This window comes from Onychomys torridus, chromosome 19, assembly GCF_903995425.1.
Source record: "Onychomys torridus chromosome 19, mOncTor1.1, whole genome shotgun sequence".
Taxonomy (NCBI): Eukaryota; Metazoa; Chordata; class Mammalia; order Rodentia; family Cricetidae; genus Onychomys; species Onychomys torridus.
In genome coordinates this window covers 17,761,261-17,782,400 of record NC_050461.1, presented here as the reverse complement: position 1 = coordinate 17,782,400, position 21,140 = coordinate 17,761,261, and the positions used below count along the sequence as shown (strand labels likewise).

General features: G+C 40.2%; 1 protein-coding gene across 1 annotated transcript in view; it reads right to left on the bottom strand.

Moving 5' to 3' along the window:
* Slc35f1 (solute carrier family 35 member F1) overlaps nt 1–21,140 on the bottom strand; it is a gene marked incomplete at its 5' end in the record, with an annotated part of 394,539 nt that overhangs the window by 33,959 nt on the left and 339,440 nt on the right. The window contains 3 exons of the mRNA XM_036169346.1: nt 5,048–5,100; nt 7,075–7,231; nt 13,621–13,780. Coding sequence (XP_036025239.1) covers nt 5,048–5,100; nt 7,075–7,231; nt 13,621–13,780 — 370 coding nt within the window. The remainder of the gene's footprint in view (nt 1–5,047; nt 5,101–7,074; nt 7,232–13,620; nt 13,781–21,140) is intronic.

The window sequence follows — 21,140 nt, the reverse complement described above, 5'->3', positions numbered from 1 at the left end:
ACCCAGTTTGCTGTCCATGGAGGGTTTCCAATCGATAGACACGATCAAACAAATGAACTACTTTGGCTGGCAAATACATAATGGTTATATTAAGTACATCTATAGGCAGAGCATGTATATAACCAGTTCACATTTGCAATGTATTTTCTCACTAAGTTTAGAGTGTGGTTTCTCTTGTCCTCATGCACTGAAGAGACTTAATGTGGAGAAACTGAAAAGAACACTACTGGCTAATCCCAATGGGGTCTTTGCTATGTGTCATGGGTGGTATATGCATTAGCTAATCTTAAAAGCAATGCAAAAGAATTGCTGTTGCTACTGTAGATAGGAGATGGATTCATTGATTATTTTGATCAAGAAACACAGCCCATACCAGGTAGAGCAGAGGAAATTTAACAGAGCACATGCTACAAACATATTTGAATAGGTGACAGGGGGAAACAGGGATGGAGAAGAAACTAGAGACTTGCAATAGCTATAAATTTATACCACATGATGTGGAGAAATAAAGGCAGAAGTTGTATTACCTAAGGACAGAAACTAGGGAAGTACCCCAGAAGAAGATCACAAGGGATTCGGCTGTTTCTGGAGACCTGACCACAAATAGTATGGAATAATAAGAAACACCCACTTCCCTTCTTCGTTCTGCCTCTCATCACTCTCTGCCTCCTCTCATTGGCCAAATATGCTCAGCCTGGGAACGATCATTTGTATGTGCAGAACAGGGGGTAGGAAAAACATTGATCTATACGAAACAGGCCACGGACCCTTCCCTTACTTAGCTTGCATGGGCTGTCTGAGTTCTGTGAGTACATGCCGCTAATGTCTAATGCTGAGTTATTTTGAAGGTAAAGAGATAAGGGACATCCTGTTTGACAAATGACTATCCCATTTTGTGTATGTGTATACATATGTGCACACAGTAGGTGCCTGTTTGTGATACATGCATTTTATCTCCTCTTTTCCTTTGAGGTCCTACTGGTATTCTATCATCCCTTTGTATAAACTAGACTAAGACATTTTTATTAATAATAGCAAGATACAATGATTTCTCAGAATACACACACACACACACACACACACACACACACACACACACACACTATGGGCCAAATATATCAAGAGCATTGGGCTATCTGGATCTGCTAAGATAATGCAAATTTGTTCTATCACAGGAAACTGAAAGCTTTGTCAAGTCATCTCAGAAATGTAGGCATAAGTTTCAGCCTTATACATTCTGTTGTGTGCCTTTGTGTACAATTCTCTCTCTCTCTCTCTCTCTCTCTCTCTCTCTCTCTCTCTCTCTCTCTCTCTCTCTCCCCCTCTCTCTCTCTCTCTCTCTCTGTGTGTGTGTGTGTGTGTAGATCAAAGATCAATATCAAGTGTCTTTTCAATCATTCTCCAATTGATTTTTTTTTTTTTTTTGAGACAGGGAATCTTGAAGAACTCAGAGCTCACCATTTAACTAGACTAGCTGGGCAATAAGGCCTAGGAACTACTTGTCTGTGCCTCCCTAGTGCTGACATTACAGATGCACTCCACCATGCCTGGCTTTTTACCCAAGTTCTGGGGATCTGACTTCAGGTCCTCATACTTTTCAGCCATCACTTTGCCTACTGAGCCATCTCCCCAGCACTCTTCAGTGCATTCTCAAGGAACCTTCAGGAGTTTCCTGCTCTGTGACCACATGATCCCATTGCCAGGTAAGGTAACGATATAGTCATCAGCTGTCCCATCAAAAGTGAAAAGGCACCTCCATGCAAGCGAGCCTATTTCTACTGACTCCCAGAACTCCTTTCTTCCACATTTGACTTTCCCATCAGCTCACATTTGTTCATACACCCATTAACAAAGAATGGCACATGAGATAAAGGGACTATTTAAGTTGTTTACTGGATTGCTGGCAGTGAGCCTAAGGCTTCTGCTCTGGGGGAGGACAGTTTGGCTGTACTGAGTCCTATGTTTTACTCGAGTTTACTGATCAGATAATCACAAGCAGTCTTTCTGCTCAGTAGAGTAGAACAAAGGAATAAAAACAATGATAACCATTATCATCTTGCTTTTAATCACTCTATCTTGAAATTAGTCCACACACTGTACAGCAACAATAATCCACTAAAAATAATCTTCATAGTCAGAAAATAGAAAGCATTTCTTTTTCTGCTTTTACACTGTAGCAGGGGAAATACTCTCTGTGTTGATAACATAGGATAACCCAGAGATTTTGTGAGGTATATTAGAATTGTAGATAGAGAGCGGTGGGGTGGGGTACTCATTGACAGATCATGGTAAATGAGGATAGTCTTGGATTCTGTGCTCCCCAGCTCCCATCCCATGTGTTACTGGGAACTGATCTTAGGTCCTTAGACATACCAGGCAAAGACTCTACCTATAGACTATATTCCAGTCACCCTGGGAGTCTGTTCTCTTAATCAGAGCAATATGTGCTCTTCTTCAGGACACAGCTGTGAAGGGCAGGGCTCTTGATTCACTCCTGGTTGACCTCCTAAAGTATGTGGGGGAAACATAACAGGATGTTGACCTCCTCTAGTGTCTCCCTGGTCCATGAACTTCAGTGGCTGCTCTGCTATTTCTCAGTCTCTGTTGAGACTGTGCAACATCGTCTCAAGACTCTGCTGTTGTCCCCCTGCTTCCCTTTGGCCTGATTGTTAGAACAGAGATCCACCTTTTCTGCTGTTACTTGCTCACCTGTTCATTCGATGATCATGGGCTTATTGAATGTCACATGTCTATAACTGAGCTGCATAACTAGACCCGGTACTCAATCTGGTGAGCTAACAGGGACAAAGGTGGCTGTGGCATAACATTTCCAATCCAAGTGCACAAGTGCTTCAGAAAAGAAAAAAAAAATGAACATTTGATCCTATATCTAGGCCATTTTGGCCTCATTTCCTATCAGGAATTAATTTGATGGCCCTGTGATATGTTCCTTTTACACAGTCTTCATCATCTTGAGCTGCAAGGGACTGGCATCTTCATGGCAATATGAGAGCTCAGGATAAAACTACTTTGTGACGGCACATTTAACTAACACTGAATTATAACAAAGTCTCAGTGGACATGCACAGGACATCTACGTAATTAGAGGACAAATTCCTTTTGATTACGGCCATTACCATCAATATCGAATTAATTTACCCTCACAGATCACTGTATGTGAAGTGCTGTGAAGCATGAGTCACGTTTAAGAACCCTGGCTTCTAGAGCTGCAAAGGCACATGCTTCTGGCTCCTGTAGCTGGTTCCTCTCACAACTGCCCTCTTCTCCTCTTCCCCCTCCCTCCTCTCTATTGATTTTAATTTAATTACGACATTCCCTATGCATACTTAAGAAACAAACAAATGGAGGACTCTGAAACAAACACTGGGTATGTTAGCCTTTGTTTGAAGTCACCAAGCTGACCCATCTGGTCATACAAACGCCTGCCACTCAGTCAGCCACCAGGGGGCGTAATACTGGTAGTAAACCAGTTGTGGATGCTGTGGGCTGGGTGTGGATACAGTGCTGCAGAGGAGTATGTCACTGTTGTCTTTCTCAGTGGAAAGAAAATATACTGAAGCTGTCATGTATATCAAAGCTAGATATACTGGAGGTGGTGGGACAACACCTGTATCCCCGCAACCTCGATTTACATTTATTCTGCTCACATATTATATGTACTACCCCACCTGGCCTAAACTGGTGGTTCTCAATCTTCTTAATGCTGAGACCCTTTAATACAGTTCCTTATGTGTTGTTGTTGTTTTTGGGGGAGCAGGGGGGCACCACCCATCTCCCAAATAAATCACACACAGAAGCTTATTCTTACTTATGAATGCCCGACCTTAGCTTGGCTTAGTTTCTAGCCTGCTTTTCTTTACTAACTATCCCATCTACATTTTACCTCTGGCTTTTCCCATTCTCTTCTGTAAATCTTACTCTTACTCCGTGGCTTGCTGTGTAGCTGGGTGGCTGGCCCCTGGAGTCCTCCTCCTTCTCTGGCTCCTAGATCTTAAACCTCTCCTTCCAGTTTTCACCTTCTCTATATTCTCTCTGCCTGCCAGCTCCACCTATCCTTTCTCCTGCCTTGCTATTGGCCAGTTCTTTATTAGACCATCAGGTGTTTTACACAGGAACAGTAACACAGATTCACAGAGTTAAACAAATGTAATATAAACAAAAGTAACACACCTTAAAATACTCTACTACACTCATGTTGTTGCTACTCTGTAACTATAATTTTGCTTCTGTTATGAATCGTAACTCAAATATCTGATATGTGACCCCAAAGGTGTCCTGACCCATATGTTAAGAACCATTGGCCTGAACTCAACCTGTTTTCACTGCTGGTGTCTGTTGCTTCATGATAGACTTTATGAGTGCATTAAGGGGCATTTTGTCCTAGGGCTTGCAGAATGATCATCCATTAGAGTATCATCATGGATCTGAAAGCCTTCCTTACCCTAAAATTTTTTAGAAGAAAGTGAGTTTTAGAAACAAGTGGGATCTAAGATACCCTGGATATCCATGGAGTAGTCCAATACCTGTCTAGTATTTCCAAGACCAGTTAGAGATCAATTAACAATTTCCTAGGTATAAGTGCTCCCTTCTGAAAAGGTTCCAAAGAGCCCAGGATGCCCATTATGTTGTTTCTTTTCATGCCTTTTGCTAAGTTCAGTTTTTCCCCTTTCCCAAAGTGCTGCCCCTTAATGATCACATCAATTCTGTATTTCTTGACGGGAGCAAATTGCTCTCATTTCTGTACCACTGCTGCCTTGGGCCTTTCTTTTCTGGTTAGTCTTTAACCTAATAACACACTTTTGTGTCTCCAACAAAACACCTTGACAGTGTTACTGGGCAGAAGCTCACACAGGAAACCAGATGATTCAGGAAATCCAGTCCCTTTATTGTGTGAGTGTCTCCTTTTGTCCCCGGCCATTCTAAATCCTTCCCTTGTCTGCCCCATCCATCCCTTCTCGCACAAGTTTTCAATCGCATTTCTCAGATTTACTAATAAAAATGCAATCTTCAATGAGCAGATGCCTACCTATTTGCCAATCCCAGGGCACCTTTAGCAGCTCCTTGTGTTCCATGATGGCTCTGTAGAGTCAAAGAAAATGGGCAAGATGATCACACACATTGCTTCCTTTTTCTGCCATTTACCATATTTACACAAACATTAACACGACCAATTAAACTTCAAAAATAAATTGGCCTCTGCAGAGCAGCCTGTGGTCTCTCCCTGAAAAGTCTTGCTACGAGGGTCCAGCAGCAATAAGGGTCTGGTGGAGTCTAAACCACACTGCCCTGAACCAAACAGGCCTTTTGTTCTTTTGGTTTCTTTTTGTTCACGTGCTTTGGAGGAAGCAAATGGTAGGGTTCAGAAAACTCTATGCTTACAGGCTTAATCAATTTGCCCAATGAACAGTCAATACAGCAGTGATTCTCAGAATTGCATGTGTCTCATAGCCATCTAGAGAGTGTTAAACTACTGTCTCTGGAACCTCCTTCCTAGACCTTCAGATTCAGGTGAACTTGGAGGGGCTCATGGAGGTGCTTTGCCGATAATTAGTTCTCAGGTGATGGCAGTGGTGTAGTCCAAGGACTGAACTGGAGCAGGAGGTGAGGGTGGTGCCATTTCAACCACTCTACCAGTGAGGGTATGGGTCCAGCACACCCTCAACTTATCTAACTCACCAAACAAAGCCCCCATCTTGGCAGCAGTGCCTCCCTCCAGAGCTCTATTAGCCATGACAGACTGTAACCAAGAAGAAGAGCAGATCTCTGGATATACATTTTGGATGCAAGAATACTAGTAATAATGCATAAAATGAGCCATCCATCTACAAAATGTCAGCCATGAGTAGTTTACCTAAATAATCCTTTTTTCCTCTCACAAAGATGAATCAACAAATTTAGGAGCTTCAAAATGCCACTATACTTTCAATATGAACCCCAAATAAACCTCTAGTTTTCCCATTTTTATGTACCTCCTGGAGAGCTTGCAGTACTTCAGGACACTGAGATTTTGAGGAATGTGCTGGAAAGAACCTATCTATATACATAATGTTTCAGGTGATGCCAAACTATTTTCAAGTAATTTCTGACAACAACAAACCTATACAGTTACAAAGTGTTTGTTTTGGAGAAAGAAATGCCATGGAATAGCAATTGCTTATTTGGTGAAACTAGACCGCTCCTCATATAGATTGAAATTCTTTACCGTTAGGAAATTATGCTTCATCTACAACAAATTTTGAGAGACCAGATAATGCATTAAGGGATAATTTTTGCTCCAGTTTTGGAATTACTGACAATCTGGTGTATTTTGCTTTATGGCATTTAGTAAATCTCAGTATTCTGTCCCTATCTTTTTAAGGAAAAGAGAATGCTAAATTCTGATACTTGATTTGAAATGTGGTTCATTCTTGTGAACTCATGGGCAACAAAGAACACCTATCAAAAGCAATTTTATTTTTAAATGGTTTTCCTTTTATATAAATGGGTGTTTTGCCTGCATGTATGTCTCTGCACTACATGTATGTCTAGTGTCCAAGAAGATGAGAAGAAGGTATACTGGGACTGGAATTATGGATGGTCATGAGCTTTCATGTGGATGCTGAGAATGGAACCTACGTCTTCTGGAAGAGCAGCCAGTGCTTTTAACTGCTGAGCCATCTCTCCCATAAAAGGGCAATTTTAAAGTAGACATTTCCTAGCAGCTATCATTTATAAACAAAACATATCCCCTTTGAAGTGCATCAAATCACGACCTTTGTGATTTGCTTATAAATTCTTTATGAATTATAACCCAGTCACTGGGAGAATGAATGTACTTCTGATTCTTTAAGACAATCTTCAAAATCTATGAAATGTTTTGTAATAATTTAGAATACACTTACTTGGTTTGGAAGTAATTTATTAATGAGGATATAGTTTACAGATTGAATAAGATCTTGGTGCAGGAGTTTGATGATCACTTTTCTGCCTTGGTTTTTACACTTCAAGGGCAAAAGTCGTAAAAATGAAACCTACTCATTTATAGCCTCCATGATTCTTGTTATTTCTACTCACAATTGAATTCCACTGAAAAATGCACCAAAGAGACCAATCATTCCCAGGAACTCCACTCTGCTCAGAGTTCGGATGATGGATTCTTCCCAGACGTTAGAGATGCCGTACAGCGTGGCTCCTCCTAAGACGAGGAGGTCCCCTACCAGCTTATTTTCCCCTAGGAAACAAAGAAAGCAGATAGAGCCTCAAGAAAATCTGCTTAACAAGAACCTGGCACCAGAAAACTGAACCTCTCTTGTCTACTTTCTTCCGACACTTTTCTAAGAAGCCCAGCAATTTCCAACTGAAATCAAGTAAAGGTTTTAAAAATATGTTTTCTTGACATGCTGGGATATAAAAAGCTACCTATCTTAAAGGAACTGGAAGTTTTCCTGAAGAATGAAGTTTTCTTCAGTTTAATTCTCTCCAAAGGCCATGTCTCTGTCCAGGGATGTGTCTGCAAATATGTGCTAATATGTACATGCATTATTTTTATTTGAGGACTTTTTCCAACTGTTTGGTGAATCTGTCACAAACCCAACAAAGTCAGTTTCTACCCTCTTCAATGCACAGGGAGAAGGAATAACAGCAGTCAATACTATGTTTTTGACCATTGGCAAAATGTGTACATATTTAGACAAGGGGACCAATAGGATTTGTAAGATTTCAACTTCTCTTACACAGCTTAATATATAATTCACCATAATATTAATATTTTCTTTTTCAAACAAAAACCACATTTATTTTAAACTCAGTTTGTATTGGTTCTCATTTATGTCCAATTTTTAATAAATTCCTTATCCGATAACTAAGCAAACTCATCCCACTTCAGGTAGTGTGGATGGAAGCCATGGAAAGAGAGAATGAAGATAAGCAGTGGGAGCACCCTGACTGGAGGACTGTCTCTCTAGTGGCTTCTGACTCCATGCATCAGGTGCCAGGCAGCTGTCAGCTCAGCAGATGCACAGCTCTGAGAGAGAAGAGAAGAATGGGAAGCATGTCCACGAGAGCAGCCCTCTTCGGGAAGAGACTCACCTTTGGAATCTTTGGATTCTGAGATGATCTGAACAACCCCAAAACTGTAGAAGAAGACAATCACTATTCTTGAGAGAGCATGGAACATTCTCCGGGTAGAGAGTTCACATGAATCAAAGCAGGGCTCGGATGGACTTCTGTTTTTGGTCACCTCAGAGTATATCTCTATTCTAAATGGCCTCACCCCTTTCCAGGCCAAGTCCCACTCTTGGTGACAGGGAGAGGGAAGAGAGTGGAAGAGACCCTGAAAGACCATGGCTTGCTGGAGTTACTCTCAAGGAAATGAAGTTGAGGATGTGATTCTGGGAGGGCTGCGAGACTTCTGTGAGTCTGCGAGGAGCAGCCATGACTCTTCAGCAGATGAGCAGAAAACTTAATGAAGCCCTGATAAGAAGGCAGACCTGGGGGAAGGCACCCTGGGCACCTCTGTTAGAGAACTGAAGGCTGCCATCATAGGGGAATTTTTAGCAACTGATTAATCTTCATGTGTCAGCTACTGAAGTATAAAAATCTTTGAATTTGACATAGTCAATACCCTAAATTCAAAAGCACATCTTTTAGTCTCTTTTCATTCAGGAAACATTTCAGACTCTTGTAATGACATTAAATCATTGTTATGAATATCAATTATTGTTGTACGAGTAAAATATAGAAGGGCTTCTTAATAGAAGTCTTGGTTAATATAATTAATTTTCTATGAATAGATTCTTGAAAACGAAGCCATAATGAAGTATTTTTATAAAAATTAGAGGAACATAAAGTCTATCTCTTAAAAGTCCTACAAAAAAGTGGACACTGTTTTTGGTGAATAGTCTTGTACAGTTGTTTATCTTTTAAGATTTATTTTTATCTACATGCACACATGGACATCATATCCAGTAGGTGTTGTTGGATGCCAGATGTGAGCGCTGGAAACCAGAATCAGGTCCTCTGTAAGGGCAACAAGCACCATTAACTGTAGAGTCCCATCTACCCATCTTTTTACAGTTCTAGGCTAGTCTGTAAACTGACCTAGTAAAGGAAATGTAGTTATCAGTACTTTAAACATTCATTTATTTTGTAATAACTTTTGATAGTAATATAATTGCATATAATTTCCAGTTCAGAAATATTTTCAAAGTTATCTTGACAAAATATTACATAGTACTTATTAAGACTTACCAGCAATTCTATTAACCAGTTTTTAAGTTACTTTAAAGTGGATATATGTGCATATAGCATGGGCTACAGTTTGAACTTAAATATCCCTGAAAGCCCACATGTGAAGACTTGGTTCCTGTCATACAATGCTTTTGATAAGGAGTTGAACTACTAGGAGGCAGGGCCTGAAGATATAAGTTGTCTTTTGGAGCATGGCCCTAAACAGGATATTGACACATAGTCCCTCTTCTTCTCCTTCTCCTTCTTCTTCTCTTTCTGTTTCTTGCATTTCATGAAGGGAACAGTTCCCCTCTGCTATATAATTTCACCATCATGTACTTTGCTACACCATTCTAAATTCCCAGAGTATCTAAATGAATTATCTGAATGAAAATGTCTTGACCCCTCATACGGCAATGTTTTGAATGATGATAGCCTTCATTTCAGGTAGAGCAGAGTAAATCACACCTTTAATGAACGACAGGGCCTTCCTTTATTTTGTTTTTGTTTTCTTTATCTTAAAATGATATTATTGCAAGAATAAAATAGTACATAGAAATGTTAGCATACCACATCACACAAGTTGTTCATAAATGGTATTTTTTTTCAACACAGGGTTTCTTTGTTCAGCTTTGCGCCTTTCCTTGAACTCACTTTGTAGACCAGGCTATCCTCGAACTCACAGAGATCTGCCTGCCTCTGCCTCCTGAGTGCTGGGATTAAAGGTATGTGCCACCACCACCCGGCCATAAATGGTATTTTTAAAAGGCCAGTCTTCATTGTATTTGAATAACTGTCTCTATGGATGGGACACTTCTCATTCTGGAATGCCTATGGTTTCTAGGCATAATCGTTTTTCAAGAATTAGCTTTCCATATTAGATTTTGTTTCATGGAAATATACCCATCCCCTTAAATACACTGAAGTTTGAAATATAGAACTAACTGTCTTGTTTTCATGGAACTCAATGTTAACTTTAAAATCTCACATCTGAGCAATCCTCCATCCTGGGCAATCCAGGACAGCCCTTTACTTTAATTAACTGTTTTAAAGCACCTTCATCTTTCCCAAACAAGATGCAATTAGAGAAAAATAAGAATTGAGTTGAATAGAAAAAATACTGTAAAGATTTTTCCATCTGGGCCACACAATTTACTTTGATTTTTGAGGATGAAACATGAAAATTTTTTTCAGAGTTATTAGGATAAAATGAGGTAATGTACGAGAAAGTCCTTGGCAGCATGGCATATTCAACAAAATGTCACTTTTATTTGATTGTATTGAGCTGTCTGGCTCTTTAAAAGTATTTTCTTTTCCTTGAAAGAAATATAAAGTTATAGCGAATAATTAAATTGTTGTCATGGGTAACCAACATCATCACAAATGGCCTGAAAGATGCAATAAATATAGTAGAGAAGGGCTATTTTTAGGAGAAGCAATGTATTTTCTAATAGGGCATGATTTTAATTTTTTTGTCTTCATCTTATAACTTTTATTCTCTCTATTTATAAGAGAATGAAAAGTAGAAAATTAGAGGCCATAGCGATGTGTCTCTGGGGCTTCATGGAACCATGTTTACCTGCTCCAACATTTCCAATGTTCTTACAGTCTACTAGATGACTCCCACCACTCACATCGGCAAAGGTATGGATGGCCATTCAGAGAGGCCTGTGATGCAGACAGGAAGCTAAATGACACAAAGACAGTTTATACATCAGGTCCACTGTTTTCACTGGCCAACTTGGAAAAGAAATCTACTGTTGACGAGCTTAATGGTGCAGAAAGTCTTTATGGTGGGTGACTAGGTGTGGGTGTCAAAGTGAGGTCTCTCATGCCAGGGAACTGCAGTAGGCAGACATGATGGGCAGCTGTCATCAGCAGCATTTATTGGCACTTCATTCCGGGCCTGGACCTATTTTTTATATGCAGTTCCTGATATTATCTGAGAAGGTGCCTTCACCCAGGCTTAAATCAAGGAGGAGTTCCTGGTGTGCAGAAGAAGAAACATACCAACAAAGGAAATTAGAACAATTAACTATAATGAGGCCAAAGTAATTGTGAGTGGGCTAAAATCAATGTGTTTGGGGACAGAACTGTCAACATCTTAAGCTAAGAGAAACAAGATTTAAGTAATATAATAAAAAATAAAGTCATTCATTCTCCTTTCCTTTGAAAAGCTCTTGATATGATTGTAATAATTTATATGAGTCAAATGATTCATTAAAGTTCTTATGAGTACCCAAAATATTACAGAAATGCCTGGTGGTCTTGGCTGATTAATGCAATTGAACCCACTGTACTAAAAAGGTAGAAACAAGTGAGACAATTTTAGCAATAATGCATACAAGTTTTAAAATTACACTGATTCTAAAAGCAATGTGTTTTGTAAAAACAGCTTATATAATAGTTGAGATTTCTGCCAAATTTAATATTTTATAGAGATAAAGTATGTGTAGTCAATGAGCCCTTGAATTTCATATTTAAACAGGCCTTAAGGCATTGATCCATACATTTGGGCACCATTTCGGTAGCACAGAGCATGCTGTGCAGTGATAAGATTTAATTCCATTAACAAAGATGCTTTGCATGTTGCAAAAGGCAATGCTGTAAGCCTCACACAGGTCCACAGGGACAGCACTGAATCACTTCAGTATGTTTCATCCATGTTTTCATTTCAATGACAGCATTGACAAGTGACCACTTACAGAAAGACTCAAATGGATTTGTTGACTTTTTCTTAAATAGTGCTGTTTTCCTACCATTTCAGAGCCTGAAGACATTTTTACAGAATTAGTGTATATAATCTAGTAAATCAGTTCAAAGTTAACTCACTATTGGAGTACAAAACACTCTTGAGTTATCAGAACAGCTGTCTTTATTACCTGTGGAATAAGATGATGACTAGAATGGACAGCTAGGGTCAACAGCCAAGTTTTCTAACTAAGGGTCTATACTTCTGTTTCATCTGTGTTTATACAGTGCCAAGAAAGCTCAGAAATTTGTGGCCAACTGTGACATTACATCAGACAGTATGCTATCTGTTAAGTTCTGAGGAGATTCCTGTCAAGACCACTGGCTGTGTATGAGCACACAACCAGATCTTTGATACACTATCTGTCAATGGGCAATGGAATGGAACAAGTGTTTTATAATGGAGAATTAGGGAGATGGAAAGTAAATTTTTCCTAAGCCATTTGGTGAATTAGGGACTCATAACCTTCCAGCTGTAGGTTCAGGAGACTGAGGATGTCTCCTTTTTATTCTGTATTGTAGCTTTAGTTGTTAGCAATGTGGGAGGAAGAAAGTATGCCTTAAATGTTGGAAGCTCAAGAGTCTAGCCTCTCTCATCTCAGCACTATGATCTTGGATAACTCACTTGGTTTTCCCAGAACTTGATGTTCCCTCCTGTCAAATATAAAGGAGGCTGAAGAAGGTCCTTAGTTTTTGCTACAAACTTCTATAATGCAATGTAAGTGACATCATTTCAGAAATTTCATGTAGCTTTGTCTCATAAAGCAAACTGCCCTGATTTGAGTCTTCATTACCTAACTTTTTAGAAGAAAGGGTAATTCCAATAACTTTTGAAGGTGAGTACTTTCTACTCCACTTCTGATGACAGCAAAGGGGGTGGTGGTGGTGCCTTTTTTGTCTTCTCAAACACTTTTTATATCACAATAACTGAAACCTATTGAGAAAGTCCTTCCAGAAACCACTGGGATCAGGGTTCCCCCAAAGATTCACAGGAATTTGCTGACTTAATCACAAAATTATGTTTAAGAAGTCTCTGAGCTGTGATCAATATAACAACTCCTCCCATCAAAACAAATAAACAACAACAACAACAACAACAACTACAACAACAAAAAGCCATGAATAACCATGCATGAGATGGCACCTACCCTCTGGAAATGACCCAGCCTACTCTGGTCTTCAGACTGTAAATAGTCATTCTGTAGCTTGTAAACCAATGATCACCCAGTAGTTAGGAAGTTTGGTCTTTCCTTGACCTGACAGAACTGGGGCTTGGTGAGGAGCAGTGGGGAAAGCTTTGTGGCCAAGCTGCTAATTGATTTGCCAATACTACCTTTAACTAGCTGTTCCAGGCCAGCTGCTCTGACCTTCGAAACTTCTGCCACATAGATGGTGCCCTCACTTTAAAAATTGTGTCAATGTCTCTGAATTTTACATTTTACATTCACCCAGGACATATCTATCAAGGACCTTATATGTGCTACTATTTTGGATATGGGACAAAAACATGAACATGAATGTAAACTCTGCCACAGGAAAAACCTGGTTCCTGGGAGTCCCATTTCTAACCATAGACATTCCAGGTCTCCTTGTGATCCCCCTCATAGAGATGAGAGACCTAGTGACCACCCTGAGACTCACCTGCTCCCTGGTGCCTTCCCACAAGCACATCAGCTCCCACCATGCAACCCATGCCCAGGATGCAGACCACGATGCCGACGAAATGCACAGCCTTGTACCGGATCAGCAGGAAGAACCAGGAGAGCAAAATCACCACCGGGATCACAAAGCAGTCCAGGAGCTGTTGGGAGCATCAGGGGGAAACAACAGTGATAGGTTCAGGGATGTTAGGACACATAAAAAATGTTCCACACTGCCGGGAAGTCCTTCTCAGAACAGAATCTGCACATAGAGCCAGAGCAGAGGCAGTTGAAGCTCCCTCAGACCTAGATACAAGACAGCTTTGTTTCTCACTTAATCACAAGCATCCTGAGACTTGAAGAAAGGGAAGATGAAAAATGGATAAGACTGCATGAGGGTGAAGGTTTTCTCACCCTCTTCTGTGTCCAGACAGTTTCACTGCCCATCTTCTTCAGAGCCTTGAAAACATTCCTAGGAATACCTTGAGTCATTTTATATGGTCCCACCACTTCAGGAGTAGATATGAGAATGAAAGGTGAGGACAGAGAGGTCTTACAATGTTTCATAAATCCATAGAACTTGGAAAATGTGCACTTAATATTTCTCAGGCAATTATCTCCCTTCTAATACTGAAGTCTCTAATCTAATAGTTGTTGTTTTTATTTTATTATTACCATACATATTACTGTGACAAATAGTGTAACATGAGTCCCTGAGAGCTGGAGCAATTGCCCTTGGTGGGGGAGGGTAAAGAGAGAACATGGTGACATGAGAGGTGTGAGAGGAAGCCCTTACTCTGTGGCATTGGGCTGTCATGTACTCAGGGGGCATCTAGTTCCTACTAGAAAGACAATGACACCATCAACCCACCATGGTGATCAAGGCAAAGTTCAAAGTTAATGTGTAGGGAAGTATTTTATAGTTGGGCATGGTGCATCACACCTGTGAACCAAGTACCAGGGAAACTGAGGCAAGCAGATCATGAGTGTGAGGCCAACCTGAGCTACATAGTGAGACCATGCCTGAAGAACAGAGGAAAGGGCTAAAGGTGTAGCTCAACAGGTATATTGCTTGCCCAGCATGCACAGAGCCCTGGGTTCAAGCTTCAGCACAGCATGAAACAGGTGCATGGCAATCTGTGCTTCTGAGCCCAGAGTAAGAAGGACCAGAAGGTCAAGGTCATGCTTAGATATACACTGAGTTAGAGGTCAGCCTGAGCTGTATGAGGTTTTGTCTCAACACTAACAAAATCAGTTTAATAAAAGGCTACATAAAAACTGAAGTGAAAACAAGGTGTTTTAAAATATGAGTCCCCTAAAGACTGTTTATAAGCTTCCAAATGCTTGAGGCTCCCTGGACTTGGATCTGCCCCTATCAACTTTGATAAATCTTCTAAAAATCACTGTGTGATGTTGGGTCTGTCCACTAGGCAAACCAATGTCCCATAGAATTTCAACTTCCATGTTCTGAATGAAAGATGTGTGATTTGCCATACTGCTTGTACAAATCCTTGCTCAAATCCTAAGCACTTGACTTTTATCCTGCAGCAGTCAGCAAGGGCAGGGATCTCTAATGCTCCTCCACTCCCTCTGCCTACCTCCCATTGATCAGTACAGTCTGATCTTCCATTTTGCAAGTGTCTGACATCCATATTCATGCTACCCTCTCCCATCTGTACCATCAAGACTGATCTAGCATCCTCTCCTAGTGGGAGCAATCCCTTCCTGCTAGCCCTGGAGGTTTCCTTCCTGGAGCCCCCACATCCTTCTGAAATGGTTCACTATAATTCTTGAACTTCCTGTCTCCCTTCCCTTTCATGTGTATTTTGTATGTTAGCTCCTCAAGAAAGCCTCTCAGATCTAAAGATGAAGTCAGGTCCCATTTGGTACCTTCCTTGCACATTTTTCTCCTTGATGGTGCCTGTTGCAACCTGGCTTAATCAATACATCATCTTTGGCATAATGTCAGACTTACTCACTTGTCTGTTTCCAGCATGCAGAATGCTGCCAGGCTCATGAAAAGTACCCAAAAATAGTTCCTGAACAAGAACACACAGATTTCTCATGATCTGAATCATCAAAATCCAGCCTCTGAGATCAGTAAAGTCTGGGAAAGGTTTGGGTATTCACATGGTATCTCTGAATGTCAGAATAGTCAATTGGTAGCATAAACAGCACTCAGAATCCATGTCCTCCCTGAAGATGTTTGTGATGTGAACAAACACTCATGCATCTCTATGGATTGGACCACTCTTTTGCCAAATGACAATGGCACTCAGGGTACCCAATCATCTCCAGTGTTGCTGAAAGATGACAGAGTCACAGTGAGAAAGCACCAAGTGAATGTCATGCCAAGTAGTATTGTGAGGACCAGGGGCTGGTCTCATGGGCACAGGACTCCCGGAGAGTATCTGTATAAGCAGTGGGAGTTGGTGGGATTGCTTTTGAGCAGCCCACAGTTGCTCCCCGCACAGTTAAATTAACAATGAAAGTTAATGACTTATCTGATGGGGTTGTATGCAGTGTGTTAGATTTTACAGCTCACTTCAGCTGCTGTGTAATGAAATTTCCAGTTTGCCAGTAGAAATTGTTCACTACATATAATACAGTCGTTGTTTCATTTTGCAAATTAAAACTGATTGGATTAAGTTGAAATATTTCACTACATGCCAGATAGTTGGGGCTGCATGTGACTGGAACAATCTTTCCACAGAGCTAAAGGTTCCCATTCCTGAATCATCGGGGGCAGACCAGCACATCATCCAGGCTTTGAAAAGGGCTTTTGTCTCTCAGCATCACTGGAAACACTAGAGTACTTGGTGAGCCCTGAGATCTGTTGCCTTTCGGTTTGGGTATGAAAACCCTTGTTTGTAAGTATTAGGTGGTCCCAAGGAAGAAAAGTGTTGAGAAAGAAGAGAAGGGAAATGAGAATGTCATTAAGCCGGGGCTCATATGATGCTAGTTCAAGAGAACTTTGGTTGTCAGCATGAAGTGGGGCTCAGTAAATGGTGCTTGAATGATAGACACGTCGCTGATTTCCAGAAGGGACGTCAGAGATAATCTAGGTCATTGCTGGCATTCAAGTCTTCATTTTTTAAGATGGTCTCTTCTTCACTGCTGGGGAAGTGGAGGTAACAAGATCAAACTTGCTTTCCTGAAACTGAGCTGGATTTAAACAAAAGTCTTCAAAGATGAAAGACTCGTGTTTATTCCCTCAGTTTCTAAGACCAATAAGTGTTTCATCCTTTTTAAATATAAAAAGCAAAGTCTGGAGGAAAATAACTTTAAATTGTCAGCAACTACAGCTAAACACAAAGCGGAGAGGGTGCTTTAACTCAAACAATTATTTCAACAAGAAATGCAAAGCTAAGAGTCCAGTAGGAAAATCGATCTTCCCTGTGAGACTTTCAACATGATGCTCTCCTCTTCATGCTGAACTGGCTCTCGTGTCCTCCTCAATAATAATATCAACAGACGGATTTTTAGAGAAATTATAGTTTAGCCCCACCCCCCCCCATGGGGGTGAGAAGAATTAGCTTTCTTTAAGCCCATTTCTCTATTGAAGAAGAAATTATAAAATCCTAACACTGAAAAATAAATAACCATTATTTTATGACCATGTTACATTCTGAAAACTCTCAAAGAATACAAAAAGCAATTTGGAGCTGGGCATAATGGCAAAAGCCTATATCAGAGCTCTTGAGAGATAGAGGCAGAGACATCATGAGTTCCAGGCTAGTCTTGGCACAGAGGAAGACCTATCTCAGAAAACAAAACAACCCAAACAAAGAAAAAAAACACCTAAACACTATGAAAATTGTTCATTGCTCATGGATTTACATAGCTTCCTCTCTTAAGGATTTAAACTAGTTTACTTCCCTTGTATCAGAAAGCCTCATTCCAGAGGGATTCGGGATCTCTTATCTGACTTTGTTGATTGGTGTTGGGTGGGCAGACTCTTCAGAGTCATGGTGACAGCACAGGAGTTATTTGCATTTCGCAGTTTTCAACATTTACTGAGGTTTTTTTTTGTTTTCATTCATAAAGAGCCCTTAAAGGAGCCATGGCTGGTCTCTCTCTCTCTCTCTCTCTCTCTCTTTTTTAAGTAAGCAAACTGGAGTTCCAGGAGTAGAGCCAATTAGTGTTGGAATTGGCCATAAAGTACTAGTTTCTAGACTTCGAGGTCAAAATTCAAGTGCAATTTACAGAAGTTAGAGGTCTGTGTTGACATTGCTTTTAGGATGGCAGTGTGTGTGTGTGTGTGTGTGTGTGTGTGTGTGTGTGTGTTGCAGCATCGTTTACCTTTTCTCTCTCTGGTATCTTTTTCATTTCCATCAATTTCTGACATTCTTGCCACTGTATTCTTGCTGTAGTCTTTCATCATACTTGGTTATATGCCTTTGTGTGCACATGTGCGTGCAAACACACACACACACACACACACACACACACACACATACACACATCATCTCTTCTTGTCACTATCTATGCAAGTTTTTCTCTCTGTTGTATGCTACCTCCATTTGCCTGTGTGCCGTAGACCACCTCATAGTCCACTTCAGATGCCCATACTTCTGAGACGAGCAGCTGCATGGGGAGAATGAGAACCTGGCTTCTCCTACAACCACATGACACATTTAGGGCCCTTGCAAGATAACTGCTAGCACACTGCAGACCCAGAGTGGTGGAGTGGGGAGAGCTGGCAGAAGCAGGAGAGAAGGTCTGATGGCCTAGTGGTCTTATTCCTGTAGAAGCAGAATGCCAACTGATCCTTCAAGCTGGGTAGCTCCAAGAGGAAGCCCTAGCTGCCCAAGAGAACCCTATCCTTGCCCTGCTTCCCAGGTTCTTTCCTGCTGAGTTTCCTCCCCATACCATGGTTCCATTGCACTCAGGCTCAACCCCACTGCACAGCCATAGCTAGCCTGCCCATGTACCCATGCACACGTGAATCCTAAAGCTTCACTGCTATCTGCTGCTCTGACACTGCATACATTTTCTTCTAATGTTTCTTCCTAAGAAAGTTCTTATTTTCTCCATTATTTGCTTCATATAGATTACGATCTATTTTAGGACTCCTTGGGGAATACACCAGCTGTGCCAGCCAGGAAAGCAGGTAAGATAACTACAGACCTTCACGTCTCCTTCCTCTCCTCTAAATCCAATCTCCCAGTCTCACTCCCAGTTCTAAAGCAGACTACCTGATGTACCTTTCCTCACACTCTGTCCCATTTCCAGGACACTAAGCAGATCTTTGTGGAACACCCTGCTTTCCACTCTCCTGTGGGCCCTCTCAGCCCCCACTCCTAGCCCATCCCCATTTCTAAGTGTCAGCTCCCAATACCTAGAAACACATTTTACCCAGTGGCCACACCTATCAGGATCCCAGAAGAATTCCCTACCAGGAAACACACAGTCACCACATTCTCCTAAAAATCAGAAAGAGTATCAGAAACTAAGGAATGAAACACCCACCCAACAAAGACAAGACCAGATATTAACATCTAGAATTACAATCTTCTCAAACCTAGATGCTGAGACGCCAGCATAAAAGCATAATCAATAATAGCCAGGACAATATGTCTCTACTAGAGCCCAGAAACCCTGTGTCAGTAGGGTCTCAGAATCGCAACATAGCTGAGCACAAGACAAAGATATTAAAATAGCCTTTATGAATATGACAGAGTTCCTTAAAGAAGAAATGAATAAATCCATTTAACAAATCTATGAAATCAGAAAGAATAGAAGGAAATTAATAAAATAGTTCAGACCTGAAAATGGAAATAGAATCAATAAAGAAAACCCAAACTGAGGGAAATCTAGAAAAGAAAATTTTAAAAATTGAGCAAGAACCTCAGAGGCAAGCCTCACCAACAGAATACAAGAGATGGAAGAGAGAATCTCAGGCATTGAAGACATGATAGAAAAAAATGGATACCTCTGTCAAAAAAATGTTAAATAAAAAAACTAGAATAAAATCTGGGATATTGTAAAAAGACCAAATCTAAGAATAACAAAATTAGACAAAGGAGAATAAACTCAAGTTAAAATTTTCATTAGAATCATACAAGAAAATTTCCCTAACTTATAGAAGGAAATGCCTATTAAGGTACTAGAAGCATATACAAAATCAACTAGACCAGAAAAGAAATTCCCCTCGGCACATAATAATCAGAATATTAAATGTAGAGAACAAAGAAAGAATAATAAAATCTGCACAGGAAAAAGATAAAGTAACATATAAAGACAGACCAATCAGAATAACACCTAAAATAATCCTGAATAATCAAAGAACTGTTGGAGTTATCACCATCCCTGACCTCAAATTGTACTACAGAGCTATGGTAATAAAAACAGGATGGTATTGGCATGAAAACAGCCACATTGATCAATGGAATTGAATTGAAGACACAGACATAAATCCACACACCTATTTCAGGGCCACATGATGTACTGCTGTCATGTTATTGTCTGCATTGCTGAAGATTTATGTCTTCTAATGTAAACTGATTTTCATTATTCACTGTTTTCAAAATTACCTATTTTTATCTGCTTGGGCTATTTTTTTTCCAGATAAAATTTACCATTCTATTTTCAAGTCTTTATTTTCCTAAATCATATCAGTGATGACTTCAAAAAGCCCTGACAACATTCATTATCTCATGACTAAATATAAAATGAACTATTTGAATAAGATTCAATACCTTCTCCCTACACTGTTATAGAGCTACAAATGAGATTTTGATTTTGGATATTTGCATTTATTTTAGTGGTTGACAAATATCAACTGGTTATGAATTATAATTTTTTTCGAGACAGGGTTTCTCTGTAGCTTTGGAGCCTGTCCTGGACTAGCTCTGTATATCAGGCTGGCCTCGAACTCACAGAGATCCGCCTGCCTCTGCCTCCTGAGTGCTGGGATTACAGGCGTGCGCCACCACTGTCTGGCTGAATTATGTTTTTTAAAAAGAGCCTAGTGACACTGATATCAGATAAACATCATAGAGGGTTTATTCTTGCATGAAACAAACCAGAAAAATATAGTTATTGCAGTTAAGTTAAATGTTATATTTTAGCCCATTGTCAACTTTTGATTATGTAATGTCTTGGCATAATCAGCATAATCCAGAGTATAAATCAGCATTTTATTCATTTATCACTTCTTTTACTTTTTGAGATTATTATAAAATTATTTCATTTCTCTTATCCCTTTCAGCTCTCCAAACCTTCACACATACCCCTCCTTGCTCTCCTTCTTTCAAATTCTTGCCCTCTCTTAAAGTAATTGCTATTACATGTATATTTCTAATAACAGCCTGCTCTGTCTGTATGTTACTCATATGAATGTTTTCAAGACTGACCATTTGGTATTGGGTAACCAATCTGTGTACTCTTTCTTCCCTGGGGGAGACTATTTCTCCCAATCTCTGCAGTCCTTAGTTGTCTGTAGTTCTTTGCACAGGGCTGAGGCCTCCTGAGCTCCCCTGCACCTATCCATATTAGTATGTCTATGATGTCCTTATT